The following is a 16,921-nucleotide window of genomic DNA, read 5'->3' on the forward strand; positions in this document are numbered from 1 at the left end:
GCTGGTAAGACTAATAGCCTATAAAAAGAAAATAACACATTAGTTTGGCTGTTAAGTTATAATGGTTTTCAATGTAATTTGGAGCATCTACAGAAATGTTACCTACAATATTCACTCTGCCAGCTACTTCTAGATGAAATTATGCTTTTAAAAAGGCAAAAGCCAACTAATGAAGGTCATGTTCATGAACATCCACGTTCCTATCCAGCTAGTGTCTTGACCTACTTCCAACATCCAACACTGCTCTATTTCAAAACATAGCGAGCTGCCTACAGAGGCACTAGGCATGATCACAAGGTGAAGGCTTTTAAAATAAAATAAAAATCTTACTTATGCTGACTCATAGGGACAGGCCTACCTTGTTTTGGCCATATTATAAGGCAGCATCACATGTATCCTTCTTGAAAAAAAGCAAACCCAGAATGTATTGTGATAAGCCCAGCAAAAAAGTAAATCCATGATGGTGGAAGAAGCGAGATCATTTTTAATGATAAATTATATGCGCACTGTAGCGAGCTCAGCAGAAGACTTCTACCCGACAGTCAAAGCGGCATTACATCACGAAAGTGCGGACTCGTGGGAAGATTGCGAGGGCTTAGGGTTCCATCTGGGACAGGGCCTTTGAATTTTGTTTCCATTCTCTGATTGGTGGAGATTTATATTGCAGGATCATGGGTAGTAGGGGTGTAACAATATATCGTGCCACAATATATCGCGATACAAAATTGACAATATGTATCGTGGATAGTTCACCCAAAATAAAAATTACTGTGTGAGAAAAAAATTCAAGTTTTCAGAGTTTTAGTGTCAGTACTACATTAAACTACTTTATATAATGTTGATTATAATGTATAATAATGCAATGGGGGAATATTTGTGGGTCCTGATAATGCCAAATGTCTTATGTTACAAAATAATTCAGAATTTTCAGCTTCAGAATGGTGTCACCATTGTCCTTGGGTTACGAGCACCAAGCCTATTCATTTAAACCCACAACGTAATATCAAAGTTAGCATTTTAATCAACAGTAAAAAAAAAAAGGTTAACCTTTTATCATATGTTTTGGAGTATCGCAATAATATTGTATTGTGAGTTCAGTATCGTGATATTGTATGTATCGAATCGTGACATGAGGGTATCGTTACACCCCTAATGGGTAGTGTTGTTTTCACCAGGAATTTCGCTGTAAAGCACAATAATTTGAAATAATGTGGTCTGATGGCTTCAACAAAAGCTTATGTCATTGATTAACAACCTTATAGCTCACAGTAGGTCTGTCTTTAAAGGTGTATACAGTAAGTTATCGTTAAAAATCAATTGCCCTATGGAGAAAATGAATGTGGTTTTTACTTCCAGAACCCGTTCGTTGCATTCTATTGGAATCTCCATGTGCTTCCAACTTATGAGGCTCTATTTCAGTAGATACCCAGAAGGCAGTAGACAGTGGGGCCACTACCTAGGTTTTAAAAAAGAGTTAATATGTTTCTCTTACTACTACTAGAAATAGAAAATCTCTTTTAGCTCACCTCTCCTGATGCTGCGACGCAGTTTACCACAGAGGGCGTCGATTCGCGGCACCTCTGCATTCTCATCCAGAGCTCCAGGGCTCTGCTCAGGGGAGGACGGACTTTGTCCACGGCTAAGGTCCACAGGGGGCTTGTTATTGTTGTTGTTGGATGGTGGGGGTGAGATGGTGGGGTTGGCGGAGGTTGGGCTGCTGGCTGCAGATAAAGAGGTTGTGGACAGATCCAGGATGCCTACTTTTGAGCTGATAGGGGAATTAAGAGAGAGTTTCCTGATGCGAACTGGAGAGGAAGTACGGGAGGGGATGGTAAGAGGTGGAGGAGATGAGAACTTGCGGCACAGTCTGGGGGATTTGTCATTTACGTGGTCCCCGCTGCGGTTGTTCTGGTTGGTGGCGAAGAAAAGCTCCAGCGATCTGAGTTGTGGAAACAACATTTAAAGATTGGGCATAAATGGCAGAGCAACATTCTCCATACTTGCATGCTCCAAGTACAAGTAACATTCTTGTCAAACGGTGTGTTGGTTGCATTCTACGAGTGAAAACACATATGGAGCATCGTTTGTTGAGGCATGCCTCCTCTGCAGCTTTCAGAGTTTGAGAACAACCGATAAACATTGCAAGATGTGAAATCTGCAATGGATGAAAGCAATTGTGCAAGGGCAGAATCCAGGATTTAATAAAGTCACATAATAGTAACTTCCAAAAAAAAAAGAAAAGAAAAGAATAAAGACAAACACTCCAAAAAATACAGACAAACAGAGTGGAAAATGTGAGGAGAAATGGACAGAGATGAAATTGAATCGGTAACAGAGAGATGGGTATGTTACTTTGACTGATCCAGTGCCATCTTCCTGATCTTCAGGCTGTAGTCTGGGCAGATGGATGTAATGGACAAGCGGTCAAATGAGTGATACTGGACCCTGTGTGACAGCAAAGTGGGTGGAGTGATGAGGAGCATCAGAGACAACACATTAAACGTCACATCACTCACAATGACACCCTCTGACCACAGACATCTTCACATGAGGTGCACATGCTGTGTTTGCATTCTGCTCAAGAATATTAAACATTCAACAACAATTGAGGAGGAATTTCTGAGCACTTTCAGGGCTTCTGCTTTTTAGGTACCAAAAGTGCACCACTTGGCAGAACACCTGCTTTTGGAATAGAAAACATTTTTCCATTTGAAAGGACATTCAATCTGAGCTCAAATGTATGCAGAGAGATAAATGCACTAGTACTGCTCAGGCTCACTCACAGCAGTGGTTTAGATTCATACACCTTATGCTCTCTTTCATATATTTCAATCGCACAGAACATTTGAATGTTAAAATATGGTATTATTTTAAAGGGATTAGAAAGGCAGTTTCGTACACTGTGGCCTATGCAAGTTTCCAGCGTTCCCTGTCCACACTAAATACAAAACTGCTGTGTAACGCATATATGTGGAGCAGGACCAATGAGCCGCGCTACCCACCGTGATGCAGCAGAAGGTTAGGACAAAAATTTAGATTTACATTGAAGGACACAGGTTAGGACAGTTTTTGTATAGATTGTGAAACAGATTATGCAGCACCCTGCGCTAGATAAAATGTTTTAAAGCCTGTATAAACGTTAGAATCATTGTGACTGTCTGTTTTACACACATTTTTTAAATCCCTTTCATATCTGGTGTCAAGAGATGTCTTCATGTCTTCAGTGGTAAAAATGGTATTAGAGTTGGTTAGTTTGCCAGTTTGAACTTTCCGTTTCAATAAATCGATTCAAAGCTCAATTGATTGAACAATTTGTTTGCATCATTACTCAAAAACGTTAACAGAAGTCTCAATGCAATGTTTGTTCATAAATTACATATATTTTTCAGTAAAAATGAATGTAGGTTAAAACAGCTGTAATAAATATTTTTTTGAGAACAGTATGACTATACTTTACTTGCAATAAACGTTTGAAATCTACTTGACAACAATGGCTGTTGGTTGAAATGAGGGATTGAAAAAATAGCTATTTAAGATATTTCAGACTAAAGAGTTAAAAATGTAGATATATGCTGTATTGGACATCAAAACTAAAGGCTGACATCGTTTTTTATTTATTAAATTTTTTAGCTCTAGCGATGACTTTTAACCCTTTGAGAGCTCCATTACCTGACTGGTATGGATGTGAAAGGCTTCTTGTAGATGTCAGCCAGTTTCTCCATGACCACGATGGCAGTGGTGAAGATCCGGTAGGTGTGCAGGAAGGTGTTGAGGAAGTCTATGGAGAGGAAGCGCAGGTCGGTCAGCCTCTCCAGCAGCCTCTCCACGCTGGCGTAGCGGATCTGAGGAACCTTGCAGGAGTTGAGCGTCTTACTGAAGCAAATGTCAACATCATCTTTATGGAGACGCGCATCAGATCTAATGAAGAGCACAACCAAAGCATCTTTACGGTCTGTATGCTGTGCATTTATGTTGATGGTGGATGGAGATGTTATGAAAAACTAGTGGAGATGCACTGATGTTACAGTTGATCTTAATTCTAAATATGTTAGCAAACTAGTCCAAATGTAACCTAGATTTGTTGACTAATAATAATAATATGAACATTATTTGTTTTCTACTTTTTAATGGACAATTTTTCGAAGCTTTATGCTAATCCACAAGTAGAATATTTAAATGATTTAAAATATCAAATAAATATTTCATATCTGTATATTTAAAAAGAACAACTAAAAAAAAAACTCTTTTCCTTTCCTTTCCTTTCCTTTTTTTTTTTTTTTTTGCTTAAGGCCCTTTTTGCCAGTTGGACAGTTGCACTGAACGGTCGCATTCTTCCTGGACTGGTAGTACCAACATATTTTCCAGAGGGAGGGAAATTAGTCCCGGTTGCATGCCCTCTCTGTCACTCCGATGTTAAGCTTGGACAGACGTGTTTGCACAAATGTAGGGCTTCAGTGCATGTTCACCGTGCTTCCAAAACAAGCTGTTAGCAAGATGCTGTTCTCGGCTAACTGATCTGCTGAATGTCTAATCATTTCAAAACTGTCATTTTTGGTCAACTGAAATGTTATTTTTAGTCATTTGGTCTTTTACTAGACAAATTAAAAGATAATTTGTACAACCACCAAGATAATCAGTACTTTACCTAGGATTGATGGAAAGTGGAGAATTGGCCCAAAATCGGCCCGGTTATCTTGTAGTGTGGGTGCCTTAAGACACTTAAGACATGCTTCTTTATAAACGCAGGTCTGACTTACTTAATCATGTGTGGCACTGTGACTTTGGAGTTCTCCTCAAACACGCTGGTCATCAGACCGTTACAGCGGATGTTATCGATGCACTATATTCCAAAGAGCAGAAATTTTAAAAAGAGAGGGATCAAAACAAGGAACACAGTATAGGCATGTACAGTACAACATGTAATTTCTTTGTGTATATAAGAGACTTGGAGGCATTCAAGGACAGAGAGACATATCTTGTGGGTTCATCAGTAAGCCAAGTTCCATCCACAAGTACAAAGTGTTCCCCTCCAGGAACAAGTCTTTACCCCTTGAATATGGTGTGAAGTTTCAGTGAGGTGGTGGTTAGCTGTTTTGTTCCAGTGCTTCTGCATAACCATAATCATTTTTGTTTTTAAAGGCTACAGGGGATTTGAATGGTTCAGAGGAATTGCACAAACTATAGATGAGGTGTCAGGCACTGTTATCTGTTATAATTTATATTAATCTGCCTTTGTATGCCTTTAATCAACAGGAGAGTGGAGAGAAACGGGATCGTAGTCGGATATGGGAAATTATTCAAATGAAGCAGGCTAGATTTGAATCTGCATCTACAACACATGATTTAACAGCCATGCCACAGCACTGACCATGTTTACCAGTGAGCATATGCAGAATAATGATAATATATTCACTACTGTTCAAAAGTTTGGTGTCAGTAAGATTTTTTAAAAGAAATGAATAGTTTTATTCAGCAAGGATGCAGTAAATTAATCAAAAGTGACATTAAATACATTTATAATGTTACAAAATACCTGCTCTATTGCAAAACATAGTGAGCTGCCTACAGAGGCACCATAGGAATGGTACAAAGGCGAAGGATTTTATGAAAAATCTTACTTATGCTGGCTCATAAGATACCTTGTTTTGGCCATATAATAAGGCAGCATCACATGTACCCTTCTTGTAAAAGCATAGGTAAAAAGAAAACCCAGAATGTATTGTGATAAGCAAAAAACTATTCCATTAATATTTCTGTTTCAAATAAATGTTGTTCTTTTGAACTTTCTGAAGGATCATGTGACACTGGAATAATAATGCTGAAAATTAAGCTTTGACATCACATGAATGAATTACATTTTAAAATATATTAAAATAGAAAACTGTTGCTTTAAATTGTAATAATATTTCGAAATGTAACTGATTTTAGTGTATTTTTTTTATAAAAAATAAATAAATGCAGCCTTGGTGACCATAAGGGATATTTCAAACATCTTCCCAACCTCAAACTTTTGAACAGTAGAGTAACCTTGAAATAACCATGAGCAGTTCAGTGTAAATGCCGAAAAGGAGCTGTTGTACTTCTCTGTTCTCTCACCTGGCTGATGTCGCTGGTCCAGGCCGCTTTCTCCTGACGGGAGGGCGACAGCAGCACTACAGTAAAGGCAGGAGCATCTGAGGGCTCTACCACAATCTTAAAGTCCAGGTGACCAAACACCTGCCCTGAATTCTTAGCTGAAAAAAACAGTAGATTACAAATGAATGCGAATCATGCACAAAAATCTGTCCTATGGGATCACTCAAGATAACAATTGCAATACAAACTAATTGAACTGAAGGGATTTCTTCTCAGAAACACAGTAATAATGATGGTGATGTTTATTAAATAAGCTCTTAGGGACCAAATAAAGGGATCATGAGAGGGTCATTGTGATGCAGTTTTGAATTAGCCCATGCATCTCTTTCTGTACCCTCAAGTGGATAATCAATCCATGACAATTATCATCTCTGCCCATTTGACATTTAAACAGCAGGCAGTTTTCACTCTTTCCTGACCTGTTTATAACAGTTAATTAACCCGCACTATATAAATAATGGCCAATATATAACTAATGATGCATGTCTCCAATCATCTGTGCTGATGTGTTTGAAAATGTGCATGAAAGAAACAGGCTCACCATCCTCGTCATTGGCGTCAGGCTCCTCGATTAGAGTGCACTCGATCAGGGACAACACGCCACCTTGCTGCCAGAGTCAAACCATTAAGATGAGAGGTTAATCACAAAGGGAGAGTTTCCCGATATTGATGGTTTGTTAGAATAATGGGTTTGTGACGGATCTGAATGTACAATGACATTTCAGTTGTGTTTTCCTAAAGCCTTTGTATTGCTTGCTTATAACTCTCATTTTGCTTTGGTGATCACCAAATAATTATTATAACTTGTAATTATTTAACTGGCAAACAAAAACGAGGTGTTGTTGAATTTGAGAAATTGACTTGATGCTAGTTTTACAACTAGAGTGTAAATTGTGTTTTTAAAGAGTTAAACCCATATGAGGCTTATGAGGAAATTCAGTTTCAGAAATTGTGCCTGTGGATCGACCCGGTCAATTAAAAAAGAACAAATGAGAAGTGTTATGCAATAATATGCGCATGGGCTGCATCATTACAATTATCAAATATTTGCTTCTGGGTTTCTAGGTTTGTGATCATCAGGGGTTAGTTTCACAAAAGACAGAGAGGATGTTAGATTTAGTTATTTCTGACTAGTGTGCTGTAAATGTCGTTTTCTCTCGGGTTGCATTTACTCTGCGTGCATGTGCGTACTTTGAGCAGGTGAAGTTTGCCTCCCGAGCTGCGTGTGCAGATAAGGAAGTGCTTGGTGAAGAGGAAGCACTGTCTCTCTCCTTCTTTTTTGAGCGAGAGAGAGCCTAGTCGCACCTTACTGAGCTTCCCTCTCTCCACTGAAGGCAACTGGATCAAAGAGCCTAAGAAAAAGACAGCAAGAAAAAGAAATGGAAAATGTGAAAGAGAGTGGCACGTCAAGTTGAGACAACAGAGCCACAGAAGCACACCAGCACAAATGATAAATGAAGATCAAAGACGCTTTTACCACTGAACAAAAGACTACAAGAAGAAAAGGAAACATGGCAGATTTTCAATCAGGACATGGAGTGAAAAAAATCTTAAGAAATCATTTTCAGATCTCATAAACCACAATCCAGGAAATTCCTACAAAGACAAATTTGTCAGGGTTCTGTCACTTCGGTCTAGTTAGTTCTTAGTTTGGTGCAGTTTTGTGTTCACTCGAGTCGTGCGCTCTTTCGTCCACGTGTGATGTTGTATGTGCGTATCCCAGCACTTCGGTCTAGTTTGGTTTCGGTTTGGTATCGTTGTTCGGACAATCATGCTCATTTAATCGCCCGCTTGCTTCCATGTTGTCCTGTTCTGTGTAGCTTTCATGTTTGTCATGTTTTGTGTGGACACACAGTTGGGGAGAGCTCTCATTGGCTGCATGTTAGTGTCATGTTTTGTTCGAGCACATGACTGTAGGTGTGTTTGACTTTATGCAGCGCTGCGCAGAGCGATCCACCTCTGACTTGAAGCAGATCATGCCAGTTAGAAATGTTGTCCGACTTGAGATAGCGCCAATGCGACGTCACTATGACGTGTCATCAAAGTACCACGCGAGCGATTCGAGGGCAGGCGGCTAACTTAGTTATAATAATTCCAATAATTCTATTATTATTATTATTATTATATGAACTTGGAAAGATGTAATTTAAATTAATTCTAATTTAAACAGGTTCAAAATTACCCTTTTAATGTTTTCCCCCTGGCAACTTTTTTAAGGTATCCTAATAAATTCATTTTTCTTATATGAGAGCTCATAGGTTAACATTTCAAGAGGACAAAAACATATTTGCTGTAGACACATTTTAAATGCTGAAGAGATTCCAGATTTCCAGAGAAGCAAGTATTTGTCCTTATATTTTATTTATTTTTATCTATCAGTTTTATTATTGCTAAAAAAGAAACATTCTGGAGAGATAAAGCATTTTTATATAAACTGTAGCAGTGAATGCATCATCAACAAGAAGAACAATTATCAATGCATGAATTAATGATTTTTTAAATTATATTACTGTATGTGGAAAGAGACAACTCAAACAGTCCAATCAATGGTCGCTGTTGCTTATATATTTTGAAATCAGAAACTCACATTGACTTCAGGTCGCTTTGTCACACTACAGATTGCTGTTTGTATGAATGACCTTTTAAAATGAAATGTCTATTTTATTTCTGCTGTGCCTTTGAGAAACACCCTGTTAAATGTGAAAAGGGAAACTTATTTTCTGTCCCAATATAGTGTTTAACTCCCCCATCGTTCAATAATGACCTTTTTGCTAATCCTGTATAGGCTTTATGCTGAACGTCACATGAACAAACAGGAAAACAGATCTTATCGCATCCGCTTGTTGTAGAAAGTGTTAACAGCAATACGAACTGACGATAAAATCTATTGACTTTTAAGGTAATCAGCAAACCTAGTTAGTTATTTCTATTGTTGGCCTTTCATAAAATTTTTATATCCATTTTAAAATGTCTAATATTAGTGAGAAAGAAAAAAAACACACTTTTAGATATCAATCTGCGTATATGATGGACATTGGTTATGCTCATCTTTGGTAGCTCCTCTGAAGGCATCTCGAGTAAAACAGCTCTTTATTTAACAAAGCACATACAAAAGACCTGAACCGGAAGCGATGCAACCTGTTTTACAGAATATGTTGGCTGCGCATTGCTGACGGGGATCAGTCTCCCAAATGATTTGAGGTGATGAGATATAAACCAGACAGAAAAAATAAGGGTACTTCACAAATTCGTTTGCCCATATAATCTATAAGCTATTAAGGTTAAACGTATTTGGCTTGCTGTCTGCAGTGGAGGAGCTCAAGGAAGTAGCTTCAACTTTAGCTTAGATATATCCCCCAGTGGGACTACTAATGCTTGGAAGATGAGTTTAGTAGGAAGATGCCTAAATTGTGTTGGTGAAGTTGGGGAGGTGGAGGGATGCCAAAACAGCGGATGCCGGAGCAAGGTGAGCGGCTGCTTATATGCTCCAGACGTTAAGTGAAAGATTAGATGGGTTCATTCCTCCAGTAATTACATTTAGGAAATTGCATTTGTTAAAAAATAAACTTAAGTCACTCTTTTATAATGTGGGGATCCTGCAGAAAGAATGCAATACGGAAGTAAAATGCTTTCTGACCGATATTTCATATTGTCTTGAGCTGAAGTCATAATAATGATAAATCCTCTCACACGGACTCATGGGGCTTTGGGTTTTAAAAATATGAGAAGAACCAAATGAAATGTCAACAACAGAAATTGCTTTCCCTGTCACTCATTCTACAAAAGAACATTGTGAAATGATGTCATTTCCTATTCCACACATTCCATGCCGAGACCCCCCAACTCGTCATTCCTGGTTTTCCTCTTCTCTGTTACAGTGCTGGATTCTAATACATTATAAAACACCCGACTGAAAACATCAAACACTCTGTCAATCCTGGAGACAATGCTGTCCAATTCTAAAACTATGAATTATTCAAAAGCCGAGGGGATCAAACCAAATCTGTCGCTGTCACTCAGGTGCTGCTTCTGCTTAAGCGTGTCAGGTATGTGGCAGCTTGAAGTGTTAACAACTCACCTTGTCTCACAAACGTCTGGCTGGTGTCAAGGAGGATGTCACAGCCCTCCACGATCATGCGCTCAATAGCCAGGTTTTTACGGATGTTTTCTGTGTCACTCACTTCATCGTGCATCACCCTGGAACAATGCGAACATGACACTTGTGTCACAAATGAAAATGTGAGAAATTCCCCCTATTACTTTTTTCCACTTCGATAAGAAGTGTCCGGATATAAGTAGCACTTAAAAGTGTAAGTGTAACGTATTTACAACCACAACATAATGTTAAAAACAGTCAGGAGGGAAATCACTAAGCTAAAGTTATTTGCAAGCACTGTCTGCATTGTTTTGACATAGTATTCACTAAAGGAATTCAAATAAATCAATTACAATTTAATTGTGATTCAAAATGTAATGTACTTTATGTCTATAAATGCATGATTAAAAAGGAATTCTGATGATCATCGACTGTTGCCATGATCAATATGTTCTCTTTTCAATTAATTCTCACTGCTTTTCCACAGCAGAATAAGCGCAGTCTTATTTGCAGCAGGCAAATAGTGCTGTTTTGTGAATTGGGCAAAATCTCGAATGATTTTACATAGAAAGGAGCGTGTTTGTGGTGAGAAAAATGACTTAATACTATTGCCACAATGCTAGTTCGATGCATTAAAGGTATAGTTCACCCAAAAAATGAAGATTCGTTCAGTTCGATCAGTTCACCCTCATGTCGTTCTAAATCTGTATGATTTCCCCCTCCCCCCATACAATGGAAGTCAATGGTAACCAAAAAAAAAACAATATCTTATTTTCTGTTCAGCAGAAAAAGTCATACAGGTTTGGAACGACATTAAGGTGAGTAAATGATGACAGAATTTTCATTTTTGGGTGAACTATGCCTTTAAATGTATGGTTACATAGAATTGTGGTGGTTAGTGAAAAAGAAAAAGGTTTTCTGCACTGAAATACAATGTGCAACTTTTTAGAGTGAATTCACCTCGGGGTGCTTTTCTCACCTGGAGAGTTCCTCCAATTTGGACTTGGCAAATTCTAGACTTTTCCTTTCCACATGCTCATGAGGTGTATGAGCCAGTAGCTCATGGAGAGTGATGATATAACGAGGGATCTGTCAATCAATCGTACAAAGAGAGAAACACTGTAAAGAGTGAAAGTGTACAAAGAAAGTGAGAGAATCTGCGCCCACAGAATATCGGTCCATCAATCAACCAAGGTTTAAACATCCTTCACTCCATATCTGTTCGTTACTTACATATTGTGGCTAATTTGATAATGCTTTCATATAAGAGTCTAGTACTTTCAACTCCATTTAATTATACAGATTTGACCCCAAAATTTCCTTTAAAAAAGTCTACAGATTCTATCTGGAAGTTGATTGCCTCAAATGTTTGAGGAATTGAGATACATCAGGTTTCCACAAGTGATAAATGAGGCTCTTTATAAGGGAGTTTGAAGAGTTCACTCAAATGGTTTATGGAAAACACATTTCTTGTTTGTAGAAACACAGGCAGGCAATTCCCAGTGGCAGTTCAAATTAATTGAACAAATCAAGCTCTTCAGTGATCCGGCTAGAATTAAATAAGACACTAATGAGAGTACGAGAGCAGCACCTGAAACATGGGGTACGTGAGGAAGGTTTCCAGCATCCTCCCCTCACACGCAGCGTTGGATTCATACTGCTTCAGGAGTTTGTCAAAGTCCCGGTTCTGCTTACAGTTGGCCAGAACCTGAAGACTGTACTGATGGTTCCTCACGAACTCCTGATAGATGTTGAGCATTGGCAGCAAGATATCAAAGAGATCCGCTAAAAAGGAGAACACAAAGTCAAAGTCATTAAAAATGGATTCTTTTATTCACAGCAGCGCTTGAAAATTCTTATCTGGGGTTTAGGATGTTGGCGGGTTTTTTGTCTGGCTACCATTGTTGCAGACGTGTGTGTGTCTGTATACGGTGAGATAGGAGAAAATCAGGCGTCACTGACGGGTTTGATTGAGATGCTGTGCGTCAGCGGAAACAGCTTGTCCTTGATGTTAGTGTCACCCTGCAATGTGCTGTCTTTGTCGGTGGGATGTTCTGAATAGCTTTTCCTGAGTGCGGTAATTAGCTTTCTGAGAGATAAAATGTAACGATCATGACATACCTAGAACCAGTGTAGGCCAGTTTGCTATCCTCGCCTTCAATCCTTGATGGAATATTTCATGCAGAAACATGATTGTCTCACTGAGGACAAAAAGAAGAAGAAGAGTATATCAATACAACAGCCCATTCAATAATAATGAGTTAAATATCACACAAATCTGATTATTTCATGGTACCAGAGTAAAAACTTAACATTCACTTTGTACCAAAGGCAAATAAAATAAAAAAATCTCTCACCAGTAAGCACATTGTTGTATTTTGGTTCTTTTGGTTCTTAAAACATCTGTAGGATGTTTTATTTAGGTTTAAAAATAACATAATCAGTACATTTGAATCAGATGTTTCAAAAATACAACCAGTCCAAATTACATTAGGAACACTATTTGTTCTAATTATGATAACTGTACATTTTTAAACAATTTTTCTAATAAGAATGATGATCATCTACTAAAAATGTCAGGTGTCATCTTCTAAATGAAACCTGGTAATATTACTTACTATTTCTGTGTCGCAGAAGGATGTGGATGGACTGTCCAAACCAACATGCAAACAAGCTGTCACACCATGCAGTGATTATGTGTCAACGCTGAGGCTCTCTTGTATACATATTTTGCAACCCAAGTTCATTGGAAAAACATTCCTGTGGCGTTAATGCTTCTTGCACATTTCGCTACACTTTCAAAGTAAAATGTCTGGTGAGTGGCACTAAAAGAGTGTTCAGTTTTATCCATATCAGGATGAATGTGAATCTGGCAACATTTTATTATGCTGGTTGTTGTATATCGCGGCAGTTCAGAAATGAAATGTCCAGTGAGTGGTTGCGTTCGAAAATAACATACCACCTACACTAAACCTTCCCCTAAACCTAACGGATAGTGTTAACAAAAGCAAACGTGAAATAAAAACGCATTTTCTGAAGCAAACATACCATTTTAGCTTACTTACGCAAGTTTTTGAACTCTTTTATCATGACTTGAGTTTCACTGGATTCATTCCTAAGTGTTCTGTAACGCAATGCAATGTTTACTACATCAGTGGAGCTGGTTATACAATGTAAACGTCACAATGTATTTGTTTGTTTTAAAAAAATGCACTATGGTAAAAGTGTAATGTGTATGTAACATTTTAAAACACTGTAAAACACTGTAAAAAGCAACAAAGAGTTATACATTTATTATGAAACAAAAGGCAAAAAAAACGATTATGTACATAGTTTAGTCATATTCAGTGTCTACTCAGAGCTTCTTGTCTTGTCTCTGGTCTTCATTAAATGGAGCACCTCTTGTCACTATCCAGCAATAGTCAGCATAGATGGGCTCCATTTGCTCCATTTGAAGTTATCTGCAGTTCACACAAGTACACGGCATCTCTGCTCACTTTGGCTAAACAGAAATGTGTCCCTTTGCAAAATCAAACCCCGACAAATGAGAGAGCACCACTCTGTATGACAGAGGAGCAAAATGGAGTAAGATGGGAGTTTTCTGAGAGCTCCTACTTGTACCACTTCGGATTGCATCATTCATTGTTTTGCCTAAAAAGCAAGTACTACCTAGTCATCGATTTATTCATAGATCCAGTCAAAGATGTATTTTAGTTATTTCTGGTTTAAATTGAGATTAATTGCCTTCATTATTCCCTTATCCTCCACCATTCACAAGTCAAGGGTCCTATAAACAATAGTATATCTTGAAAATTAGAGCTAATCAACAATTTAAAAAGTGATTTTTGTTCTCAGTGACCCAGAATTAGTTTGACTACATCTATTTCAGAAGAAATTTGGCTGTAGACCAGAGTAATCTGCCCCTGTAATCATGATGTGTGTGAAAAGGAATAAAGGTTGTTGTTGTTTTACTGCCCCTAGTGCAAACCGGTTATCCTGCAGAGTTTAGCTCCAACACTAATTAAAAACACCTGAATCAGCTAATAAAGGTCATGCAAGTGTTGTTGGAGCTGGTTGGAGATCATGGCTGTTTCTCAATTCCAAGAACGCAAAGAACGGATTTGCCACTTCAAGTGTCCGCCCGCGGTGTCTTCTGGGATTTCTAACGGTTCGAATCCCCTTAAGTCTGCATTCGCTGCATCCTCAATATCAGGAACACATCCGGGTACTTTCATGTGTCCTCTGTTCTTGTGTTCTTGAGTACTGGAATTGAATATCGATGGTTGATGAAACGAAAACACAAGGATGCAAGATCGCCCCTCCAGGAGGAGGATTGGACACCTCTACTGAAGTGAATGGTATGCATTGGAACATTTTTGGAGTTTTGCAAAAATGCAGGTAAAGGCACGTTTTTCTAATGAGCATATGTTGATTTTTCAAGTTTTCAAAAGCCCTATTCGCACTGGATTAGTATGAGCTCGTGTGATTTAGAAATTACGGCGCATTCACACGGGATAAGCGAAGCCTGTGGTTTTACTCAAATTTACTGACTTATCTCCTGGATATGATGCCAATAGGCTATTGCTTGGAAATGTATCATACAATCATAAACTGAAGAATGTTCCTTACCGCATGCTGCTATACATGCCATCCATCTCCATCTAATCATTCTTTTTGTTTTAGCTCTTCTGATGGTTTTCAGCTTTCTCGTTCTGCAAATTGTATAGTTGTATAGCGATATGACCCAGCACCCAAAATACTATCAAAACACTCCAACTCCATTCACTCCATACACTCTATTCTTCACGAAAGATGGATAAAAAAGCGTACAGGTAACGAAAACCTTGAAAAAATGATATACGACCCCGCCAAATCACAGAGATGCCGATTCGCACATGACTAATATTATCACAGGACCTCGGTGTTCGGCGAAATATGGTAGGTCATTTGTGGGGGAATTTTTACTTTACAAATTACAGACATGGCTGATTCGCGCGGGATTAAGATCACAGACATCCTCTGCAATTATTACAAATAACTAGAGGTCACCAGGTTATACTTATCCCGTACGAATAGGGCTAAAGCCACAGAAACCAAACTACGCACCTGTTAAGGAAGATGCTACTGACATCATCGTGGCTTATAGGTGGTTTTTTGGAGCTGGCAGCCATTCTGAGCGGCCTCAGGAAGCAGTTGACCAGGATAGAAAGCTGATGGACGTACTCTGTCTCAGCCTCCACCATGTTGAAGACGATCTGGTTTCTTTTCCTCATGCTCTCAGCATGAGGAGAACAAATGTAGTCCTGCACAATAATCTTCCACTTCCTTCTACACAGCCACCCTCGCATGAAGCTCTGGACCTACAGAGAGAAAGTGTGAGTTGTTTAAGTGTATCTTTGGGATTATTATTTGTGGTCACTGTTTGATGAAGGAATGATGATGAGATGCACAACAACAGAAACTGAAAAACTTCTAAACCAATAGCCTTGGTTAAATGTTCAACAAGTCCATATGGCTGCAATGTTTAGATGTCCACATACTTCTGGCTATGTATTATATAGAGCTTATAACGAAGTTCTTTACCTTTTTGATTTTTTTTATATCAGGATCCTCATCTTCCTGGTATACGTGGTAGGGACGCATTCTTTCCTTAGTTTTGTTCAAGGCTACAATCTTTAAGAGAGAACAAAATACAACATGACTGAGCCTTACAATGTCCAGAACACGTGAGAAGGTACATTAGCGCAGATAACTGTCAAAACAATTGGGCTGCAAATGGTCTCTGTCATTATAATTTGACAACTCAGATAATGCTGGAGGTATTTAGCGCTCATCATTCTCAATGAATAATCAACGTGTCATAAATTTGGGTCATTGAGACCCTGTGTGGGTGCTGGCACATCAGATAACCATCTTAACTTCCTCTAAATGGACAATTTCCTTCCTTCATTCAACAGCCTTCATCAAAAAGCTCTCTCACCAAGCCTTTATCAGGCATTTACTCTGGATGCAAATAGGTTAAATGCCCCGCAGGGTATCTCCCAGTATGTGTGGTCCACAGACCGCAGTCACAAGCTAAAGACTTCAGTTTATTGAAGTGCTATTGTACACTCTAGATACAGGTAATTATCATGTTTGTCAATTTTTCTTTATTTATTAAGTGTTAGTTTGGAATTAAAAAAAATGTATCCATCTAATCTGAAGGTTATCATCGCTACTCTTTGCTTTAAGAGGATGATGTTTCCTTAATCTGGTTTTGTGATCTTATAACATGCAAAATTTATCAGTATGTTATTTAATTTTACAACAATAATAAATTATGCTGAGTTTCCGTGATAAAAAGAATCGGACACGAAAATGCAGCTACACAGAACGTATAGTATTTGTAAATATCTCGGCTTTATGTTATCGATACAAATGTTTTTCTACAATATGGGGATGTAGTAGCTGTTAAAACTGAATGATTTTGACCTTTTTTTTTATTTTCTCCTTATAAAATATTTATAACTCCCAACGAGTTTAAATACAGATGTGTCTGTTTAAAACAACAAAGCATTGCTTTTATGGCTTCATCATTTATTCATAGAAGAAAACTACTGATATAATCGTGACACTACAACAAAAGTGTATATTCTTTTCCATTATTCACCATATGCCTATGCAAAGAAATAGCACAAGAAAAACAACACC

General features: G+C 38.2%; 1 protein-coding gene across 6 annotated transcripts in view; it reads right to left on the bottom strand.

The window, feature by feature from the left end:
* rasgrf2b (Ras protein-specific guanine nucleotide-releasing factor 2b) overlaps window positions 1-16,921 on the bottom strand; it is a 67,865-nt gene that overhangs the window by 23,388 nt on the left and 27,556 nt on the right. For 4 of the 6 annotated variants that reach the window (XM_082168657.1, XM_082168653.1, XM_082168655.1 and 1 more), the window contains exons 4-16: window positions 15,815-15,904; window positions 15,338-15,591; window positions 12,353-12,432; window positions 11,823-12,016; window positions 11,211-11,320; window positions 10,214-10,332; window positions 7,327-7,487; window positions 6,677-6,743; window positions 6,097-6,233; window positions 4,758-4,840; window positions 3,670-3,918; window positions 2,353-2,445; window positions 1,527-1,939 (exon numbers count right to left, since the gene is read on the bottom strand). In XM_082168657.1, coding sequence (XP_082024783.1) covers window positions 1,527-1,939; window positions 2,353-2,445; window positions 3,670-3,918; window positions 4,758-4,840; window positions 6,097-6,233; window positions 6,677-6,743; window positions 7,327-7,487; window positions 10,214-10,332; window positions 11,211-11,320; window positions 11,823-12,016; window positions 12,353-12,432; window positions 15,338-15,591; window positions 15,815-15,904 — 2,050 coding nt within the window. The remainder of the gene's footprint in view (window positions 1-1,526; window positions 1,940-2,352; window positions 2,446-3,669; window positions 3,919-4,757; window positions 4,841-6,096; window positions 6,234-6,676; window positions 6,744-7,326; window positions 7,488-10,213; window positions 10,333-11,210; window positions 11,321-11,822; window positions 12,017-12,352; window positions 12,433-15,337; window positions 15,592-15,814; window positions 15,905-16,921) is intronic. The other 2 variants (XM_082168654.1, XM_082168656.1) reach the window with 2 other exon arrangements.

This window comes from Leuciscus leuciscus (assembly GCF_965113295.1).
Source record: "Leuciscus leuciscus genome assembly, chromosome: 5".
Taxonomy (NCBI): domain Eukaryota; kingdom Metazoa; phylum Chordata; class Actinopteri; order Cypriniformes; family Leuciscidae; genus Leuciscus; species Leuciscus leuciscus.